The sequence below is a fragment of the Cricetulus griseus genome, chromosome 7 (assembly GCF_003668045.3).
Source record: "Cricetulus griseus strain 17A/GY chromosome 7, alternate assembly CriGri-PICRH-1.0, whole genome shotgun sequence".
In the NCBI taxonomy this organism is placed as follows: domain Eukaryota; kingdom Metazoa; phylum Chordata; class Mammalia; order Rodentia; family Cricetidae; genus Cricetulus; species Cricetulus griseus.
In genome coordinates, this window is record NC_048600.1 from 119,133,526 (window position 1) to 119,156,635 (window position 23,110).

At 41.7% G+C, this 23,110-nt stretch overlaps 1 protein-coding gene across 1 annotated transcript; it reads right to left on the bottom strand.

Annotated features, from left to right (window-relative positions):
- Positions 1-6,089: 6,089 nt before the first annotated feature.
- Positions 6,090-22,888, bottom strand: Ccdc47 (coiled-coil domain containing 47). Its single transcript, XM_027427824.2, has 13 exons — positions 22,728-22,888; positions 19,905-20,185; positions 18,761-18,868; positions 17,550-17,724; positions 15,615-15,736; positions 15,333-15,398; positions 13,841-13,942; positions 13,563-13,673; positions 10,840-10,925; positions 9,084-9,142; positions 8,745-8,854; positions 8,386-8,553; positions 6,090-6,612 (listed from the first exon to the last, which is right to left on the bottom strand). The coding sequence occupies exons 2-13, from the start codon at positions 20,166-20,168 to the stop codon at positions 6,532-6,534; spliced, it is 1,452 nt and encodes a 483-aa protein (XP_027283625.1). The 5' UTR covers positions 20,169-20,185; positions 22,728-22,888; the 3' UTR covers positions 6,090-6,531.
- Positions 22,889-23,110: the final 222 nt, after the last annotated feature.

Below are 23,110 nucleotides of genomic sequence, written 5' to 3' on the forward strand. Positions count from 1 at the left end.
CAAGTAATGAATACTTGTTTCCCCCAGTTCTGTCCCTCACAGATTTGTGACGGTCTAATAACTTCCAAGATGTGTAAGTTCAGCAACATCCCAAAGGGGCTGGGTGGGAATACCCCAGACTTTCTGGAGGATCTCACTGTTTTACACACTCCTTGTCTGTCACCGTACCATTCTAAAGCACATGCTCAGTCTCAAAATGTTTCTTTCTGACATGAACCTAATGAGTCCACAAAAAAGCAAGAGAATGGAGGAAAATTCAGTTTCTGCAGTTCACATGGTCTTTGGAACTGAGTATTACAGAAAGCAACGAAAAGATGCCAGCTTTGAGGGTGGTGGTTGCACACACCTTTAATCCCAGCACTCAGAGGCAGAGGCAGGCGAATCTCTGTGAGTTCAAGGCCAGCCTGGTCTACAAAGCGATTTCCAGGACAGCCTCCAAAGCTACACAGAGAAACCCTGTCTTGAAAAACAAAAGATGCCAGCTTCCCTTTGGTTTTTTTTTGTTTTTTGTTTTTTTGTTTTTTTTGCTGGTCTTGAACTCAGTGACCCACCTGCCTCTGCCTCCCAAGTGTTGGGATAAAGGAATTCGCCACCACTGCCTGGTTTTGCTTTAAATTTTTTTGTGTATGCATGTGTACTTGAGTATACATATGCTCACTACGTGTGCAGAGGCAGGCAGAGGTCAGAGGGTGTCTTATCCCCAGGAACTGGAGTGACAGACAGTTGTGGGTTCTGGATCCTTTCCAAGAGCAGCAAGTGCTAATAATTGCTGAATCGTCTCTCCAGCTCCAAACTATGGTTTTGAGGCAGGGTCTCAATTCTAGTCCAGGATGACCAGGAACTCAAATTGAGTTTTCCTTTCCCCTTCCTCTCCTTTCTTCTTTGGACTGTACTAAAGACTGAACCTAGGACCTCACACACGCTGGGCAAATGCCTCAGCCCTAAAAGCTCTTAGAAAAGTTGTTACAATGGGATGTGTTAACTCTAGGTACTTCATCTGCTCCAATACCTAGTAACCCAGCCACCACATTTTCTAACGGGATGTTACAATGAGTCAGCATTGCTAGAAGGTTTTATTAATTGTATGACTGCCCACCAAAGCTACTCAGAGAGCCCCTTCTCCCAGACTCTGCTGTGAGTGCTTCAATGAGCAAATGCATAGGTTCTCATACCCCAATCAGGATAAGTAGGACACACTGTATAATGAGAGGTCAACATTCAGAGGTTACAGGGTGTGAGCCCTGGAAGGCACAAGTTCCTGATGCTTCTAACTTATTATAGGGGAAGGGTGCTTAAAGATTTCCAGAGCTTTTGGAAACTGACTTAAAGCCAAAAAGGAATGGAGGCAGGTTGGATTAGCTACTTGCTTGTTGTTTTTGTTGTTGTTGTTTAACTTTTTAAAGTTGTATTCTTAATTCTATTGTTTAAATACATAAGCTTCCACATGAAAACACATATGTGAACTGCTTGCTTAAAAGATACTCAAGGGCTGGAGAGATGGCTCAGAGGTTAAGAGCACTGGCTGCTCTTCCAGGAGTCCTAGTTCAATTCCCAGCAGCCACATGATAGCTCACAACCATTTGTAATGAGATCTGGTGCCTTCCTCTGGTATGCAGGCAGAATAATAAATAACTAAAAAAGTACTCAAATGAAATAGGGAAATGTGTGGCTATACAGAACAAGTTGACTAGGATTGCTTACCTGCAAAGCGTTTTCAACCTTATGCTCTTTACATTTCATTATGAGCTTCCACCTAGCCATTTTAGAAAGGGGTAGGAAGACAAAAGAAGGAAATAGACTTGCTAAAAGCACTAGGATAGGAGGGCTGGAGGGTGTAACTCATCAGTAGAGTGCTCACCCAACACACAGGATCCAAGCATGTGCCTCGGGTTCAAGTATGTGCAGTTAAAAAATAATATATATAAAATATATTATATATAAAATATATATATGTAATATACTATATATATATATATATATATATATAGAGAGAGAGAGAGAGAGAGAGAGAGAGAGAGTGTGTGTGTGCACAAATCCAGAGCTTTAATACAGGAGACTTGTTTCAGTTATAGCTCTGCTAAGAGACAGGGTTTTGTATGCTAACTAGAAATACCTTTGAAAAGTAGAAAAAAACTGTATGAAAAGCAGCAGTTCAATGGTCAGGTGGAGACAGTGTCATTTGTTCCTCAGTAACTATTCCCAAGGAAAGAAATACTTTGTTTTTCGAGACAGGGTTTCTCTGTCTAGCTCCAGAGCCTGTCCTGGAACTAGCTCTTGTAGACCAGCCTGGTTTCAAACCTGCCTCTGCCTCCCGAGTGCTGGGACTAAAGGCATGTGCCACCACCACCCGGCTAAAAGAATACCTTAAAAAGACCAGGGTGAGCATCAGAAGGTGGAATTCAGCCTGGAATACATGGGACCTGGTCTCAAAAGGTAGGAAGGACAATAGTAAGAGAGCATGGAGGTGCACCCCCAGCTGCCTGGAGGTCAGTGTGGGAAGACTGAGCCTGGGAGTTGGAAACTGGCCTAAGCAACACTTAACAAGCAGTCCTCTCAGGAAATAAGCACATGTGGTGGCACATGCCTATCACCCAGCACTCCGTACAGGCTATGGGCACTGCCACAAATTTCAGGCCAGTCTAGGTTACAGCTGAGACCTTGTCTCAAAAACAAAACAAACAATACGATCTACCATTAGGAAAAATCAGTTTTCTTTTATTCCTTCTCAATTCAGAGGGTTGAGACGGCTGTGAACTTGTAGAGACATAAGGCCTTATTCCTTTGTTTAAAGATTTTTGTTGTTTGCATTCAGACTCGCGCATGTGAATGCCATTGCCTGTAGAGACCAGAAGAGGGCAGCAGATCCCCTAGAGCTGGAGTCGTAGCCAGCAGGTAGCTGAGATTTGAATGTGGGTCCTTTGCAATCGCAGTTAAGTGCTCTTAACCCCTAGCCTTCTCTCTAGCCCTGCTACCTTTCTTTTGCAACCAAGTCTTCTGCTGATCACCAAACACTAGAAATTTAAGAACTAGGATTAAAAATGTGTGACACCATGCCCAGCTAGGCTTTTTACTTTTTGTTTCAGGAGTTTGAAATAGAAGCCACCCCTATGGGTTTAACTCTTCTATCCTTTAACATCATTTAGTTAATGATGGAGAAAGTGATGGAGAAAGTGCAGAACTTGACTCCTCACCAAATCCAATAGATCTTTTTTTTTTAAGGATTTTTTTTTATTTGAGTTACAAACACCATTGAATTACATGACAATCCCAGTTCCCTTCTCCCTTCCCTCCTCCCCTACCAATAGCTCTTATACAACATGTACTCTGCGTCTACTGGATGACTGGAACGAAAACGTCACCCAGTATTTTCCTTGGTCCAAGTCCCATATAAAGGAGTTCTACATCTTGTGCTTGAAAGAGAGATTTCCTTGTACTAAGGAAAAAGAATTATAAACAATTCCCCTATTTCCATCACACCCCCCAGCTCTAAGAAAAAACAAAAAGATCTTGTCAGTTCTGACACAAAGTCAGAGAAGGCTAAAAGGACACACTTCCAAGAGTGTAAAGTAAACTGGGCGTTAGTGGCACACACCTTTAATCCCAGCACTCAGGAGGCAGAGGCAGGCGGATCTTTGTGAGTTTGGGGCCAGTCTGGTCTACAGAGCGAGTTCCAGGACAGGCTCCAAAACAATACAGAGAAACCCTGTCTCGAAAAACCAAAAATAAATAAATAAATAAATAAATAAATAAATAAATAAAATAAAAAAGGGTAAAGTAAAATGTACCATTTGATAGTAGCCATGTCTTTGGAAAGTGAGTATAAAACAGTTTTGCACACATTATCTTTTGGTTCTAAACTATCTGTGAGATGAGCTGGAGAGATGGCTTAGCAGTTAAGAGCACTGACTGCTGTTGCAGAGATCCTGGGTTCAGTTCCCAGCACCTACTTGGCAACTCAGAACCTGTAACTCCAGTCCCAGGGATTCCAACACTCTTGTGACCTCCTTGGGCACTACACACATGACAGACACACACACATGCAGGTAAAACACACATACACATAAAGAAAATTTTAAAATAAACTGGCAGGTAGGAAAAATATTTATTCCCACTTATTTTAGAAAAGAATAAACACAATAAACTCAAAGAGGTTAGTGACTTGTCCAAAGGGAAAAAGCTTAGCAATTTTTTTCAATAAATTTTTATTGAAAATTTATTTATCTATTATTACATTTATTTACCCACTTACCATGTACATGTGTGTGCATGCTTGTGTGGTAGACATGCCATGGCCCACGTGTGGAGGTCACAGGACCACCTGTGGGAATCTCATGCATCCTGGGGATCAAAACCAGGTCATCAAGCTTGGCAGGCACCTTTACACACACACACACACACACACACACACACACACACACACACACACATTGAGTATCTCACTGGTCCTAGCGATTTGGTTTCGTTGACACTAAAGCCAAGTCTGTTTTATATTTCAGGGCTACAGGCAAAAGGATTTGGAAAACATGGTGTAACAGTGTAACAGTAAACAACATTCTCCTCTCTTGGTCCACTGACTCATAACATGATGTCTTAACCCAAGGAAAAGACCGTAATGGTTTGGATCATAAGTAGCCAGTGGCAGGCACTATGAGTAGATGATGAAAATTGTAGACAGAGTTAGGTCATTGAGGGTGTGTCCTTGAGATATTAGAAACCCTGCCTCGAGAATCACGAGTTTGACTGTGGCCAACTTGAGCTACATAGTGAGTGAGATCCTTTCTGAAGCAATATACAGGGCTTTAGAAAATAACCTACTTCAAAAAGTATAAATGGTAACTACAAAGGAATATTCAAGATTAACGCTTTGGAAGGAAAACCATTTCAGTGCTAACTTTTAATGATAAGAGAACTTTCCTTTTGGTATATATATTCTTATAGGACGACTCCAAAAAGTCAAAGCGGCACTCTCAGATTTTGTCAATCATTTTTTAATTATGTCATAGGTAGTTCATATGAATGCTTAAATTACAAAATTAGCTGCCACAGTCCGAATGTATGGGACTTTAAGAAAGCTTATATTACTCAAAAGAAAACTAAGCACATAAGTTTTGATTCTAAAATGTATTTAAAGATTTGTAAAACAATGTTAAGCCTAGAATCATATGGCCTTAAAGTGATTCAATTTTGTGTTATTCTTAATAACTTAAAACTTGTGAACTGTTAAAAAGCATACACCTGCATATCCCAGTGCACACATTTCTATTAACCTAGACAAAACCACATGAAAACCCCATCTAATTCTCAAGACAACAGCACACAGTTTTCACTGCAACTCATGGTTACTGCCTCAGAACACAAAAAGCATCAACCCACCACCCAGCTCCCAAAAACAAAAAACAACTCTGTCCCATCCCAGCAAAAATTACCTGGTACAAACAGTGACTTAAAAAATGCTTTCTCAGTAGGAAGCATTTATAAAATGCAGAGATCTAAAGCCAAATGCTTATGCAGATGGGGGTGGGGGGGCTCTCCCCACAAGAGCTTCCTCTGAGGCAGACAAAACTCTGAACCATTTAAGAAAGCTCACTTTTTAAAAGCATATGTATGCATACCAATGGCTACTTTTTTTTGTTTTCAAGAAAGTACATACCAGCTTCAACTGTGGACAGATAGAAGCAGAGGGAGAAGAAAGGAGCACACATAAGACAGAACAGCTTCCCCGTGAAGACCCAACAGGCTGCAGCAACCAAGAAAACCATTGTGACCTCACAGAGCAGTGATCTGAGCTCCGTGAAACAGCTCATTTTTCATGCATTTCTTACTCAGGAAAAATAAACACACAACTACCTCAAATTCAACACTCACCCTGTCATTAACTCATAGTATCAGGCAAGGAGAAACTGCTCCTGTACTACCTACCTCTAGAATCTTCCATGAACTTAACAGTATCCTAACACCTAAAGATTTCCTCCTGTAATACTGTCATCAGCACCACCCACATACGAAATATTCACTGTACTATGTTCTAAGTCTCTGAAATCCATCTCCACATACAGGGTTCTAAGTTCCACTTTTTCACGAGTCTAATGTGGACACAGAAACAACAACAAGCAATGTTTATTGTGCAATTCCAATAGAAACTCTGGGGATCTTGGTTTAGAGTCAGTCTCCAATTGCCCAGTTTAAACAAAAAGCAACAACCTATCTAGAAATTTCATGATTGTTCTTCAAACACCAAAGTAAAGCACTGATGATCCACGTTATAATTTAAAAATATTTTAAAACTACACATACTTTATATACCATTCTTTTATAAAACAAACTGATTTGATTACCTGGAAGGAAATAACTGAAAGCCCTTTCAATATATCTACAACCTCTGTAGAACTCCAAACCAAGAGGAGGGGGTGAAATAAGGACTCTCAGTCACCAGGACTATGTGGACTTTAAGGGAGAAAAGGTTCGTGCTTTTCCCGTTTCCTGTGGACGCAGATCTTACAGGTGACATGGACGGAGACCTCTGGGGTGACTTTACATGGCTTTCACTTTGATTTGTTTCATTTTCATTTGCTTCTTCTCCAACTTCTTTTGTTCTCTCCTCAAAGCAGCTTCCTGTGAAATAGGGAGGAGGAAAGATCTAAATTCAGCTCTAAGCACACACTGAAAAACACCTAGGACTGGAGAACTGGCTTAGCGGTTAGAGCTTATAAGTTCTGTTCCAAGGACATGCCATAGGTCAGCTCACAACTGCCTGTTACTCCAGCTCCAAGGGATTGGATGCTTCTGATCTCCATGGGCACCTTTACTCAGCCATATTATTACTCATAATGCCTTTTGGAGAATTGGGGGGAGAGCGTTCAAGACAGGATCTCTGTCCTGGAACTCACTGTGTAGACCAGGCTGGCCTGAGCGATCTGCCTACTTCTGCATCCCAAGTGCTGTGATTAAAGGTGTAGGCCTTTTATTCAAAATGTTGGTCTGATGGCTTATGTTTAAGAGTACTTGCTGCTCTTCCAGAGGACCTGAATTTGTTTCCCAGGACCCACACCAGGTAGTGTACAGCCTCCTATTACCCTGTAACTCCAGCTCCAGTGGAATCCCACACCCTCTTTTGGGCATCTGTATGCACACATCCACAGGCAGACACATTATTAAAAATAAAAACAGGCCAGGCAGTGGCATCGCATGCCTTTAAGTTGCAGCATTTGGGAGGCAGGTGGATCTCTGTGAGTTCGAGAACAGCCTAGTCTACAAGAGCTAGTTCCAGGACAGCCTCCAAAGCCACAGAGAAATGCAACCCCCCCTCCCCCGCCAAAAAAAGAAAAAGAGAACTTCCTTCTTCACAGAAAAAGTAAGGACACTACATATTAATGATAATTTTATTATATTTTTCCTGTAGCTTTGGAGCCTGTCCTGAAGCTCATTCTGTAAACTAGGCCTGTCTCTGCCTCCCAAGTGCTGGGATTACAGGTGTTCACCACCACTGTCCCACCAAGTCCTGATTTTAAATGAGAAATTTATTTAAAATATAAAGTATACATGCCAGCTCCTTTTAAAGTCCCTGATTTCTTCCTAATTGTTTGATCTGAAATGGGACTGTTTGGGGAAAGAGGTTAATTCAATCATTTTTCAGGTGCACAAACTCATTTGCTATGGTTTGCAAGAGGAATAAAGTGCTGTCAAATGACAACATATCCCAAATGCTGAAAATTTTATTAAACTTTTAGCCTGTGTACAATTCTACACAGAATTATCATAGGAGACAGTCCAGTACAAATAGGAATCTGGATAATTAAGATTTATTTATTTTCATGTGCATTGGTATTTTTCCTGCATGTGTGTCTGTGTGAGGGTGTCAGATCCTCTGGAATTGAAGTTATAGACAGTTGTGAACTGCCATGTGGATACTGGGAATTGAACCTGGGTCCTCTGGAAGAGCTGTCAGTGCTCTCAACCTCTAAACCACCTCTCCAGCCCACATCTGGATAATTAAAAACAAAATAATAGTTTTGGGAAATTTTCACAAAGCCTCAACCTTAAACAAAGTACTACAAGCAAAAGAACAGAGAGCAGGAGAAAGAGTCTTCCCCAAGCAAGAGCACACCAACTAGTTATTCAATACCAAACGGTCAGCCCTGAAAACATACAAACAAGCAACATTATATAAACCGATCAGGTTGTTATTTATATATTTAGACATACACCACAGTAACAACAACAAAGAAAGGGGCCATGAATTTGAAAGAAAGCTGGGAGGAGGGACTAGGTATACAGGAAGTTTTGGAGGGAAGAAAAGGGGGGAGGAAATGATATAATTATAATCTCAAAACATAACCAACATAAAACAGCCAAACCCAGCAGCCTCAGCAGCAGGGAGTGTCTCACCTCCAGCCTGCGCTGCTTCTCAGGGTCTTCCTCATTCATGATCCGCTCCTTCTCGGCCCTTTTCTTCTCCTCACGCCGAGACTGTGCAGCCTCCTGTCTCTGCACGTGTGTCAGCTTCAAGAAGTTCTCTTCCACTCTCGCACGGTTCTTATCTGCTTTCTGTTTACCCTTCCCCAGGAAACAAAGTCTTCATAAGAAACCCATTGCCACCCCATAGGACAAAACCCCACTGAGCACTCTTTGGTAAGCTTCAAATCAACTAGCCAAGACTCAGTAGCTGCAGTCACTGACGGCCACTGCCCACTGGGAAAAACCAACAGGAAAAGGTGCCTGTTTATTAGAAAGGCTTTGGGTCTTACTTCTCTGTTGAGTCGGAACTTTTTGGCTTTGTCAATAGAATAAATCACCATGTTCATCAGGGGTAGCAAAGCCTCCATATCCTTTGGGTACGTGTTACCTGAGCCAGGCACTGGAAAACAAAGCCATTTTCCTAGAGTTAATGGCAGCGTTAATATTTCTAGGTTGGCAGTCTTTCTTAATGCTAACAAACTAGCTCTTTAGAGAAGTCCAGAAATCAACAAGCAAGAACAAGGTTAGCAATATTGTAGTTTTAAAGCTATTATTTCAGAAGGAAAAATAATCTCAAAAACATTTTCAAGGAAGCTAAGAACTAGACAGCTGGGACCCAGAATACTCACCATTAAATGTAAACAGTAGTGTCCTCTTAGTGTCAGGCAGCTTTAAAGGCTGACCCTCCCTGTCACAAAAGAGAAGTCCGTTAAAAAAAAATGTAAAAAAGGCACTTTCCATGCATACAAGCCACTCAGTTGGGCAAATACCCAAAAATAATAGCACTGTATATACGCTGCAGCTCCAAGTCAATGGCGATCATACAGCCCGAGGGCACTTTACAGTCCTCTAGCCCACTTTGTGCTACATTTGATCCCCTCCCGTGATGTCTCACAGTGGAGGCAGAAATATGCCTATATTTAAACATGAGGCCATATTTTAAATACTTCTCTTGCTTAATTTCTTAATTTCTAAATTTATATTTATTTTACATGTATGAGCGTTTTGCCTGCATGTATGTTATGTATGTAGTGCCCACTGAGGCCAGCAAAGGGGGTCAAATCTCTTGCAACTAGAGTTAGTCTCCATGAGGGAGCTGGGAACTAAGCCCTGGTCCCTGGTCTTCTGCATAAGCAATACACCCTTAACCACAAGTCATCTCTCCAACCCCCAACTTTCACTTCTTTTCTTGGTCATTATTCTCTAAGAGTTGAGGCATACAGTTTAACAATTACTTAATAGCACTTACATTGTATCAGGTATTACAAGAATCCACAGATGGTTTCCTGTGAAAAAGGCTATGTACTTTACTGCAAATCCTACATCACTTTGTAAAGGAGACTCAAGCATCCTTGAGAATTTGGTATGGTGGGGGTTATCCAACCAACAATACTTCATGGAGCTGGAGCAAGCACTGTTTATAATTTTGCTCTGTCATTGCAAATTTGGACTGTCAAACAATTGACTTCTGTTCCACCCCCAACGAAAGGCTTGATGAAAGCTATAATCTAATACTTTGTCCCTGGTGTTGTCACCAAGTTCAGCAAGGCAAGGATGATGCAACACCATCTTGGAGCATAAGGACTTGAGTGATCTCCACACACACCTAAATCCAGAGTACATTTTTGTTGATGTTACTCTTATTCTGGTATTGGGAAATGGACCCATAGCTCCCAGAATGTCTGTTGTTAATACCGAGTCTCACTATGTATTCCTGGCTGGCTGAGAACTCATTATCTAAACCAGGCAGGCCTAGAATCTAGAGATCCTGCTATTCCTGCCTGTGAAAGCTGAGATCAAAGATCTGCACCATCAAACCTGGTCCAGAATGGCTTTTAGTTGTACTCAACTCCATAGCCTATGAGAATAGCCTGCAACTAATCATTCAGGTCAGAACCCATTCTATATCAGAAGTATATTTAGTTATGCTTTCCAGAGACTGGCTGCAAATTCAATGAACAATTCCAAGCCCAAACCCTGAATGATCCTGTACACCTCAACAATACTGCTGGAAAACCAGAAACTATGGGTACTGAAGTCATTTAAAAACATACCCAGTTATTCAAAAGTGAAGTGAGAACAGGCAGGAAAATACAAAATACATAAATTTATATTTAAAGTCAAACATCACAAATTTAGAAATGGTAAAGGCCGTACCATCTGCAGGTTCTCAGCACCAGCCCCTCCTTCTCAAGGTCACTGAGTCAGTGATGAAAACATGTTGGGTCAGGAGGGCTGGCTGCTTCTCATGATGCACTAAGTGGGAGAGCATGCAGTACCAATTTTACTTTCCCACTTGGTAAGGAAACTGCATGGGTATCTTGTGGTGTTCCAACATAAAACCAATAAGGAACATGAATTTTAATACTTTTATTTCATACATACTCTTGCATAATCTTTGGACCAGAGAACTGGTCTGAAAAATGGACAGATTCAATCTTGTCAGCATAGTGTGTAAGAAAGTGAACCATCTGGAAAAAAAAGAAAGAATATTAACGAGTTTGATGTATTTCCAAGCTTTTGTAGATATTCACCTTTTAATCTTTATTTTTATAAAATGTCATTCAGACTAAAATACTTTTTTCTTAAAAGAAAAAAAAGAATTAGCTAACGGGTCATCAACTCAGCCCTCACCTTCAGCTTAAAGAAATGGTTCTCACCAGTATCACAGACACTGAGAGCAACAATTAATAAATGGGACCTCCTGAAACTGAGAAGCTTCTGAAAAGCAAACAGCATGATCAACAAGACTAAACGGCAGCCCACAGAATGGGAAAAGATCTTCACCAACCCCACATCTGACAGAGAGCTGATCTCCAAAATATACAAAGAACTCAAGAAACTAGACATCAAACTACCAAATAATCCAATTAAAAAATGGGGTACAGAACAATCTCAAATGGTGGAAAGACACTTAAGGAAATGCTCAACATCCTTAGTCATCAGGGAAATGCTAATCAAAACCACTCTGAGATACCATCTTACACCAACCAGAATGGCTAAGATTTAAAAAAAAAAAAAAAAAAAAAAAACCCACCAATGACAGCTTATGCTGGAGAGGATATGGAGAAAGGGGAACACTCTTCCATTGCTGATGGGAGTGCCAACTTGTACAGCCACTGTGGAAATCAGTATGGCAATTTCTCAGAAAATCAGGGATCAACCTACTTCAAGACCCTGCAATACCACTGTTGGGCATATACCCATAGGAGAAACAGTCACACCACATGGATATTTTCTCAACTATGTTCATAGCAGCATTATTCATAATAGCCAGATCTTGGAAACAACCTAGATGCCCCTCAACTGAAGAATGGATAAAGAAAATGTGGTATATTTACACAATGAAGTACTACTCAGTGGTAAGAAATAATGACATCCTAAAATTTGTAGGCAAATGGACAGAACTAGAAAAAAAAAATTCAGATCCAGAAAGACAAATATAGTATGTACTCACTCATAAGTGGATACTAGACATAAAGCAGATACCCAGCCTACAATGCACAACCCCAGAGAAGCTACAACCCTCTTCCAGAAACAGATGGAAGCAGATGCAGAAATCCACAACTAACCAATGGGCCAAGCTCCTGGAGTACAACTGAAGTGAGGGAATAGCAATAATATGAACAAAGGATGGCCATGATGGGGAAACTCACAGAATCAGCTGACCCGAGCTAGTGAGAGCTCACTGACTCAGGCCTGACAAATGGGGAACCTGCATAAGGCTGAACTAGATTCCCTTAATATAGGTGACAATGGTGCGACTGGGACAATATATGAGGCCACTGACAGTGGGTCCAAGACCTAACGCTAATGCACAAACTGACTTAATGGAGTCCATTCCATATGGAGAGATACCTTGTCCAGCATAGACACAGGGATGTGGGGGTTGGGGAGGAGCCTTGGTCCTGCCTCAACCAGATGATGGGACAGACTTAGTAGACTTCCTAGGGGAGGCCTTATCCTCTCAGAGGAGCAGATGGGAGTTGAGGCGGGAGTAGAGGGAGCGGGAAGACAGGAGAGAGGGGGAACTGGGATTGAAATGTAAAAATAAGCTAATAAATTGTAGAGAAACATAAAAAAAAAAAAAAAAAAAAGGTTCTCTGCAGCCGTCCTCCAGCCTTAGCCTCTTCCATGACAGGATCACAAGTGCCTGCCCTGTATGCCTTACTTATACAAACTGAAACTCAAGAATGACGACATGAAACCATCAGAGGATTAAGGCTGTAATCTTTAAAACAAAACAAAAACCAAAAAAATACCAAAACACTTGGAAGTTGGCTTGAAGTGGTAGCACACAGCTTTAATTTTAGCATTTGGTGGATAGAGGCAGGCAGACCTCTTGGAGCTTCAGACTAGCCAGGGCTACATAGAGAGACTCTTGTCTCAAAAAACAAAAACAAAACAAAACCTTGAAAGCTTGAAAGTCATTACTTCCTTTAGCGAGAGCTTTTTATTTTCCTGTGTGCGAGTGCATGTGTGTGTGTGTATATGCATGAGTGTTCACCTGAGGAAGCCAGAAGAGTATCACTTGTGAGTGTGTGTGTGCCCGATTCAAGTACGGTGTACCTGGGGAAGCCAGAGAGTGCCATATCTAGATAAACACTGGAGTCCTTATGATTGCACAGAGCAAACTGCCAAGCTGTCCCCTGGACTGACAGCCATTTGACAGGTTATCTATCAGCAGGAGGAAGGAGTACACAACTGTAACTAATGTACAGCACCGGAGAGACCTGTCCCAGCTTCAAGGAGACTACCCTCTCAACATGAGAGCTGGCCAGTGCCTCATTAAAATGGTGTTGCCTTGCTACTGTTTCTAGAACAAGCAATGGCTGTGTTTACCCAATTGATCAAAATCAGATAACTATAAGTATCACAGAAAATGTTTACCATGAATGATCTATAGTCACAGATTAGTTACCTGTTGTTTCAAAAGAGAGATTAAAATAAAATTAATTATGTGATTTTTTTTACTTCTTCTTTTGGCGACAGAGTCTCTAGGTATACTACCCAGCCTGGACTGGAACTCATGATCCTCTTGCCTCAGCCTCTAGAATAGCTGGCATTACAGATGTGCACTACTGAACATGATCCTTTACTGTGTTTACCTTCGTATCCATCATTCCCTCCGTAACTTCTCCCATTTCTGACAGGATGGCCAAAGAGTCTGGCAATCCATACTTGGCTCCAGACTTAGGTTTATCACTACAAAACTCACTCTGGAAGAAGAAAATAAAAACATGAAACATGGTATTTTTTTATACAGATTTTTCCAAAAGGCTAGGTATGTACTACCTATTTTGAAGTGGGCTGGGAAGCTGAACCTCTCTCTCTGTAATAAAGAGGCAACATCTGCACACATTTCCATTAGAGCAACGTGACATACCAGATCCTGCATCTCCTTCTGAAGTCGCACCAAGGCTTTGCGCGTGCCAACAGCAAACACATATGTATCCATATCCTCATCATTCATGGTTACTTTTATTTGCTTTAAAAAGAAAATAAAACCAAGACTCACTTGTTAGGTTCTATGATGGGTAGATTTTCAAATGGCCCTGAAGAGTTCAAACTTCCGCTATATGCATTCTCCCTTTGAGCAGGATTCATGGATATAATGGCAGAAGACTCCTTATCAGTTGATTTCAACTAACAAAAAGGGGCATTGTCGTGGGCACAACACAAAATCTAGCAAGGTATTAAAAATAACTGGGCCCTAGCTGAATAAGAGCATCTTTGGGGCAAACATGATCATCAAGGGATGGGTTATGAGGACCAGAGGGTAACGCTTCCAGGACCTAAGAGGTTCCCACTCGGCAGGTATGGATCAAATATACAAGAGGCTGAATTCTGACAAGAATCTGAATGAGCTTTTGAAGAAGGAAACAGTGTGAGCCTGGCTTACACAGTTATTTTGTTTTTTGTTTTTAAATTTTGCTGGGCATGGGGATGTATGCCTTTAATCCCAGCACTCAGGAGGCTGAGGCAGGCAGATCTCTGTGAGTTTCAAGGCCAACCATGTCTACAGAGTGAGTTCCAGGACAGGCTCCAAAACAATACAGAGAAACCCTGTCTCAAAAAAAAAAAAAAAAAAAAAAAAAAAGAGTAATGTTAATTAAGGAAAGACCTGGTAAATGGCAGCTATATTAAAAAAAAAAAAAAAAAAAAAAAAAAAAAAAACTGTTCTGTATTTACAGGAAATTACAGAATCCAGAAGGAAAAAAAAAGCAAACAATAGTAATCTGGTCTGTAGTATCTCTGGGATAGACGCAGGGAACATATTTGACAAAGGGCACAATTTTCAGATTAATGTTAGTTTAATAAGTGGAAGACATTATACCCAAAAACCTAGACTCTGATTTAAGCTCTTTCAACCAAAATCATTTGATATTTAAGTTAAACCCTAAAACAAACAAAATAAACTTTGAGAAGAAACCTAGTGTTTTGTCAAAGTCGCAGTATTCACAGGGCTGTTGAGACAGCTTAAACTGTGCTGGTTGCGATACAACCCTGAAGGTCTGAATTTGATCCCTAGACCCCAAGGAGAGAACTGACTCCCAAAAGCGGTCCTCTGACCTCCACATGTGTACCCTCTCATGCATGCACCCATATTTACACACACAGATAAGTTTTAAAAAATAAAGGACAATCCAGCCATTACCAATGGTGACAGACATTATCTCATCCCTGCAAAAAGCAAGTGGAGGCTTTCCAACAGTGGAACACCGAGAAAAGATGATGATCTGCTTAGGTAGAAAAGCATCACATTTTCTGGCATGGACACAAACTGCCAGGAGTTCCAAACACAACCCAGCAGAAATGGAATAGCTAAGAAAATAATCCATTTTATATCAAGAGAAGCAGCAGGAAAACATACATACCACTTGATCACTCACGGGCCTCATCATCCGGGCCAGGACATTAAGCAAGTCTTGCCTCTTAAGGAACTGAGAAAAGAGAGAAATGAGTCAATACCTTCCAGCTTGCACTTACAGAAGGGCCTTGGAGAAGACTTGAATGCTTCATTTGCCAACTCCTAGAAATGTAGTACTCAGACTTCATTTTAAATCAAACAAGGAGGATGGAAGCACCAAATCTGTATTAGCAGTTGTGCTGAAAACAATGAAGGGAAGATACATGTCGAAGCAGGCATTCCTACTTACCCTCAGCTGGATAAGCATGCCTTCGCAGCACACTCGGCCAGAACACCACAGGTTATAGATGTGCTCATTCTCCTGATTCAGCTTTCCTGTGCTTGTGGCTTCTTTGTTAGTCCCATCATCCCCTAGGAGGGAAAGCACTGATCTGACTCACGGAACTTTTGGGTCACTTTAGGACATCAGTGCTTTGCCATCTCACACAATCTCCTTTGAAAGGGATTAAAGGACTGGCAATGTGGCTTTATTTCAGTATTATTTTAAAAGTTTCATGCCTCGATAGGTTTGATGTATAAATTTACCAACTGCTTCTTCACACATGAATTCATCTAGTCTTGAAGACATACTCAGTGTCATCTCTCAGACAGCCATCTTCATAACAAGATTTGTATATAAGGCCTGGATTTTCTGTATGAACTTCATGAATTCCAATTACTTCTGACAGAGTAGAGAGTTCAGTGGCAGTTTCCACACATTCCAAATCCCCAAAATCATTATTTTATTTCAATTTTATACCAACTTCAGGCAGACTACAGCAAAAAACAACTCCCAAAGTTTCCTGTGCAAAATTACTGATTTCCAATGTTCCACCATTTTATGTTGCTATCCACTCATGTTTCTCTGTGAATTTATGCAGAGAGCTGAGAAAATGGTATCTGCCACTGCTACCAGTGCACAGCAGGCACCAGGACGGTGGGCGGCATCAAGGACACAGACCGGTTCTTTGTCATCTGCTAGGTCAAGTGTGCTGGGTGCTCAGGGTTGCTGCACAGGCTAGTAGAGGTGGGACTTTTCTTTACTTTTAAAACTCTTTATTGTCTCCATAAAAAAAAGTTATGGACTCTGGCATGAAGAAGAGGGAAGGCAATGAGCTAAAGAATGTTCCCCACCACCGCCACCCTAAATTCCCCATCAAAAAACGCCCTAAAATACTCTGGAACAGGGAAGAGAGCATCCACTGGTAAACAGGTAGATAGTTCTAATAACATGGTTACAATTTAGCCCCTTAGATAAGCTTTAACATCAGTTTCCTTACAAAAATAAAAAGTATAACCAATTAACAGTGTTGCAACAAAAAGCAATTAAAAAACAATGTGTGACAGAAAAAAAAAATAAAAAAATATGTGAGGCCTAACTTAGTAGTGCATGCCTTTAATTCCAGCACTAGGGAGGCAGAGGCAGGAGAATCTCTGAGTTGGAGGCCAGCCTGACCTACAAGGCAGTCCAAGGCTGGTCTGGGCTACATGATGGACCAGTAGGAGGGCTCAGCTGGTGAAGGCAATGGCTACCAAGTCTGACGGTTGCATCCAGGACCCACATGTGGCAGGAGAACTGATTCTCACAAGTTGTTTTCCCTGCTTATGCTCTGTCACAAGCATCCCTGCCCACTCCAATAATAAATTAATAACAAATTAATTAAAACAACCCTAGACAAAACAATGCATGTAAAGTACACACAAAAATGTGCATAAGGGAGCTTATTACCAAGGAGAAATAAAGTGCTAAGTGAGTGTGAAGGGAGTTTAACCTCACAATCCACACTACGCAGCTAGCTACTCACAGACCTCATGTATATCTCATCTGTGGAAGTAAAATCGAAGTACCCAGAACTTAAGAAATTGTGAGTGTTTTCCCAGTTCTAAATATTGAACTAAAATTATTTACCAAACCACCTAAAGTGACAAAGTTTTTGTTTCAACCAGAATTTTAACATCTTGTTTTTACACTATTTAGCAATCATACTGTTGAGTAATGAAAAAGTGAGAGCTGATATGATTTACTTATAATATAAAACCCAACCAAAAAATAGGATCCTTGAAGAAAATAAATGCATTGTAGTCAGCACTCTGGGAAACCATTTAAATATTTCTGCTGAGGTGAAAAACTTTCTTACCAGACTGTTTCCAGGCAGGCCACTGGGCTGGTAACAACTTAACTTACCCACTAAGGTGAAATTGCTCTCCAAAAGCTCTCTATGAGAATTAAACCAGGCCTGAGCCAGTCGGCTGTTCTTATTCTTCCCAATGATGTAGTTCATGATATAGGCGAGCAGACCAGTCACCATCAGGATCTCTAGATAATAACTCTCCCAGCTGTTCTGGAGGTGTGCAGGAACCTTAAGAAGGAAAAAGTCCCTTTAATGTTGGCTGAGACTGAACATGGAGTCTAAGTAATGGATAAAAAAAATTAAAAAGACCATAGCCAGAGTGGATACTTTATATTACTGTCACTAGGAAAAACGTTACACTTTAGTGACTGGAGAGAAGACACAATGGTTATTGAGTACTGGCTATTTTCACAGAGGACACAGGTTTGGTTCCCAGCATCCACATGGTAGCTTATAACCATCTCTAACTCTAGTTCCAGGGGACCTGATGCTTTCTCTGGCCTCCAAGGGAAACAGGCATGCACATGATACACTTAACATGCATGCAGACAAAACACTCCTACACATAAAATAAAATCTTTTAAACAACAAAAAAGTTACACTTCAAAAAAATGTGCCCGCTGGGCGTTGGTGGCACACGCCTTTAATCCCAGCCCTCGGGAGGCAGAGGCAGGAGGATCTCTGTGAGTTTGAGGCCAGTCTGGTCTCCAGAGGGAGTTCCTGGACAGCCTCCGAAGCTACACAGAGAAACCTTGTCTCAAAACACACACACACACACACACACACACACACACACACACACACACACACACACACAAATGCCCATTTTGATTTTCTAGGTCAGCTTTTTATTTTGTTTTGGTGTTTTTTTTGTTTGTTTGTTTTTTCCAAGATAGGGTTCTGTAGCCCTAGCTGTCCTGGAACTTGATTTGTACACCAGAGAACTCAGAACTCAGAGATCCACCTGCCTATGCTTCCAGAGTGCTAGGATCAAAGGCATGTGCCACCACTGCCACCTGGCTCTAGGTCAGAGTCATTTTGCAGAGTGTGCTCAATGTCATCCACCTTACACTACTTGAATTAAGAGAAAGTAGGAGGGCTAGAGTACAACATGGGAGCTGCTTCCTAGCAATGGATGTGTTGTCAGAACTCATGTTAAGCTCTTCCTTAGCTTCCACTATTATTCTAATACTCACGGTATGTCATGGATTATGGTATTAATAATTTATTGCTTAGTTTGGAATTTAGAATCTCATATACTTACATCAACGATTGTTATGGGGTCTTTATTTTTGCTAGAAGAGGTCTCTGGCTTGTCTTCATAACCCTCAAATTCTTCATCATCATACGGCTCACTTTCAGTATCTCCCTCCTATAAAAATAAAATACACCATGTCTACAAACGGCGCCAGCAGGTGTGCCACACTTTGTGGGTAACATCTGTATAGGAAAACACAGCCAGTAAGCAACAAGGACACAACACAGAGATATAAAATACTTTTAGCAAAATACCAAACTTCGAGGCACAAGATAAGTAAGTTCCAGAAAGCTAACATATGTGCTAATGATATTTAATAATATATTTCATATCTGAAATTTAATAAGAGAACTAGGTGCAGCAGCAAATGCATTTAATCCCAGCACTTGGGAAGCAAGTGGATCTCAGTGATTTTCAGGCCATCCTCATTTACATAGCAATTTCCAGGACAGTCAGGGATATACAATGAGAACCTGCCTCAAAAAAAAAAAAAAAAAAAAAATTTCCTAATAGAATAAACCTTGTCCATGTTTTTTCACTACTTCATACTACACATAAAAAACCATGTGGGGGATGAATATATTAATTAGTCTGATTATATTTTTGGTTGTGAGCCTAGCCTTTAACGGCTGAGCTATCCCTCCAGCCCCTAGTCTGATTATATTAATTTAATTCTTCAATATACACACGTAGTAAAATATGGTAAGAAGAAAAAGAAAACATAGTGAGAACTTTTCTCAAAAATCAAACAAAATGAGATACTCTATACCATGAATAATTTTGTTACAAACTTCAAAAATGAGACAAAACACCAAAAGAATAATGCCACTTACTTTTAAACCCAAAGTTCTAAATTCTCATTCATACATTATCTATCCTCAGTTCAGATCTTATCTCCTACAGTAACTACAGAAAACACAATGCTTTATCAAGGTTGGAACACACCACAAATCATTTAAGAGCTTAGCTGGGTAGTGATGGCAAACACCTTTGATCTCAGCACTCGGGAGGCAGAGGCAGGCAGATCTCTGTGAGTTCGAGGTCAGCCTGGTCTACAAGAGCTAGTTCCAGGACAGTCAGTGCTACACAGTGAAACCCTGCCTCCAAAAACCAAATAAATAAATAAATAAATCTTAAACAAAAACCCCACCTGGGTATCTGCATCTTCAAAATCGCCTTCTTGGTTTTCATCCTGCCCTTCCAACTCCACAGTGGTCTCATCTTCATCATCTTCAGTAGTTATCACTCGCTGAGGAGATTCCGTAACAGAATCTTCCATGACATCCTCAAACTCAGCGAAATCATTATCATCATACTCTACTATGTCTTCCTCATCCTCGAAATCATCAAACTTGGCTTCAGAGACACTCCCAAACACCAAAAGCACAACACAGAAAGCATAGAAGGCTTTCATTGTGTCTTAAAAATAAGCTGTGAGAGACAGAGGGTGTGTGTTCAGTGAACTGCCGTTCCACATACATGATTAACATAGTTTGCTAATGGTTAGTAAACTAGCAGTATGGTGGTACATACTTGTAATCCCAAGACTTGGGAGACAGAAAGAGGATCAGAAGTCCTTGGCCAGACTTGGCTACATACTGAGCTCAAGGCCAGACGAACCTACAGATTGACCCTTAATTAAGAAACAAAACAATCATGGGGAGGTAGTGGTGCATGTCTTTAATCCCAGCACTCGGGAGGCAGAGGCAGGTGGATCTCTGTGAGTTCGAGACCAGCCTGGTCTACAAAAGTGAGTTCCAGGACAGCCTCCAAAGCCAGAGAAACCCTGTCTCGAAAAACCAAAAAGAAGCAAACAAACAAAAACCTCACAAATGCCTACTGCGTTTCTCTTCCTCAATGAGGTGAGGCCAAGAGGTACAGTGTCTATCAAGATACTGTCAGCAGTTATCTGTAAAAATGTGTAGGAGTTATTAATGGTTTTTGTTTTTTGTTTTGTTTTGTTTTGTTGAGACAGGGATTTTCTGTGGCTTTGGAGCCTGTCCTGAACTAGCTCTTGTAGACCAGGCTGGTCTCAAACTCACAGTGCGCCATCACTGCCTGACCTCTAACACCTATTTTTAATCATAGACATTCAGCCTAAAGGATGCATATGTGTGAGAGTATTACTACTGATGATTAAACTATGGGTGTGACATCCAAACCATATTTTCTTATTTATTAAAAACTGTTACAAGAGGACTGGGCCAACGAGACAGCTCAATGGGTAAAGGCACTTGCCAACAAGGCTAAGGACCAAGTTTTACCCTTGGGCTCCACATTGTGGAAGGACAGAATCAAGTCTCATAAGTTGACTTCTGACCTCTACGTTCACACAGTGGTATTCCTTCCTGCTTTTTTGACCCGAATAAATGAATGAATGTAATTTTTAAAATGTTACAAGGGAGGCCGGGTATGTAACTCTGTTGTAGATGGCAGAGTAATTGGGATGACACTAGTACCATATAAAATTGGGTGTGGTAGTATACTCCTATAATCTAAGTACTTAGGCGCCTGAGGCGGGGGTCAAAGTTCAAGGCATTCTCCTCTACGTAGTGAGTTCCTGGCCTGTTTAGGCTTCATGAGACCCCGTCCCCAAAACTCCACAGGGCTGATAGGATGGGTAGCATACCTTTAATCCTAGTACTCTGGAGTCAGAGGCAGGTAGATGCCCCAGTTCAAGGCCAGCCAGGACTATACAGTGAGACCCTATGTTAAAAAAGAAAAAAAGCCAGGCAGTGGTGGTGCACACCTTTAATCCCAGCACTCCAGATGAAGAGACAGGCACATCTCTGTGAGTTCAAAGCTAGCCTGGTCTACAGAGCAAGTACCAGGGCAGGCTCCAAAGTTACAGAGAAACCCTGTCTCACAAAGAACAAAAAACAAACAAAAAGAGCAGCAGGCTCAATCCTGTAACCTCAGCACCAGGGATCCTCAGTTAAAGAACTACCCTGAGTTCCACCAGCCTGTCCTGCCTTACATGTGAGTTTTAAGCCAGCTTGCAAGAGGCACTGTCCCAAAAAACCAAAAAGCTGTGCTTTACTGCTCCCCTTTGCAAGCAGAAGTAACTTTTTACCATCGTCAGCTTGGTTAACAGACTCCCAAAAGTTCTTGTCATTTCAAGCTGCTTCTATACTCGGAACGTTCACAACACATGTGTATTTCTAATGCAAATCCATACAACCAGGCTCCCTCAAGGTTATTTAAGTTAAAATTATCCAAGGCATTTGTGCACTGGCATCTCTTCTAACAAGAGTCAGTTGCACCTGTCAAACCATTTCTCAAATGCACCACCCTCTGCCAGGTCACCCAGCCTATAGGACTTCTGAAGCAGAAAACACAAGAATCCAGGCCATGCACAAGCAGTAACATGCCTGTCTTGACTATCTCTGGCAAGCTCAACCACTTGACTCCAGACTTAAAAACGAGTAAGTGAAGCAATCGTTGCTCGTTCTTTCAGGTCTTCACCGCAAGTCAAAACGATGAAACTTTTGGAAATGATGTGCACATTTCAAACAAGTTGTTATGTTGGAAACCTTCAGATAAGGTCGACTCTATTAGAGGTTATGTCTGTCAAACGTCTCGGGTCTGGTCCTGCCTCCGCCACCATGGAAAAGCCTAGTGTCTATGCTCCATTCTTCTGGCTGCACACCAGAAATTTTCTCAGATTTTGTTCTGCTGATTTGGAATTTGCTCAAAGCCACTAATACGACCCCAAACCCTCCTAAAGTCCAACAACAACAACAACAAAATGGGCCAGAAAAGGATGGACAGAGGTTTTTTGTTTTTTTTGTTTTTTGTTTTTTTTTTTTTAATTCGGGAGAGATAAGTTGCGGGGATTGATGCATGTCACCACCAGCCGGACATAAAGGATCGCTTAGATGAGAAACAGTACCAGGCTCTGCGGCCGCGCAACTTAGTCACCGCTCGGCCTGGCTCGGCCACACCGACTGGCATGACACGGCCCGCTACCTACCTGCACCCGAGGCTGCAACCGGGCCTGGGGCTTCTGAGGCCACCACCTCCACCCAGCCTGCCTGTGTCTGGCCTCCGCCTTCAGGTCGCAGAGACTGTTGAGGGCCGCGATGACACTGGGACACAGCCCAGGACAGGTCGCTCAGTCACAGCACCCTCCAATTCACGTAGCTTCAGCCGTCCGTTACGTAGAAGGCGTACGGCTGGTCTGCGCCTGCGCGCGGCGTGGGGGCGGGGCGCGGCCTGAAGGACGGCGTAAGGCGAGGCCGGGCTGCTGGGAAAATTACGTAACCCCCGCCGTCCGGGGCCCAGAAGTGCGCCGGCGGAGGCCGGGTTTCTCCCGTAGTGTCCCGTCAGGCCGACGTCACGTTGATCCCGTGCTCC

Coding starts and splice junctions, on each gene's coding strand:
- Ccdc47 (XM_027427824.2), bottom strand. CDS start 20,168: ATGAAAGCCTTCTATGCTTTCTGTGTTGTGCTTTTGGTGTTTGGGAGT. Junction 15,737..17,549: donor GAGCAATTTCACCTTAGTGG/GTAAGTTAAGTT, acceptor TTTCCCTCCTAG/GGGATGATGGGACTAACAAA. Junction 13,943..15,332: donor GGCCCGTGAGTGATCAAGTG/GTATGTATGTTT, acceptor TTCTTTTTAAAG/CAAATAAAAGTAACCATGAA.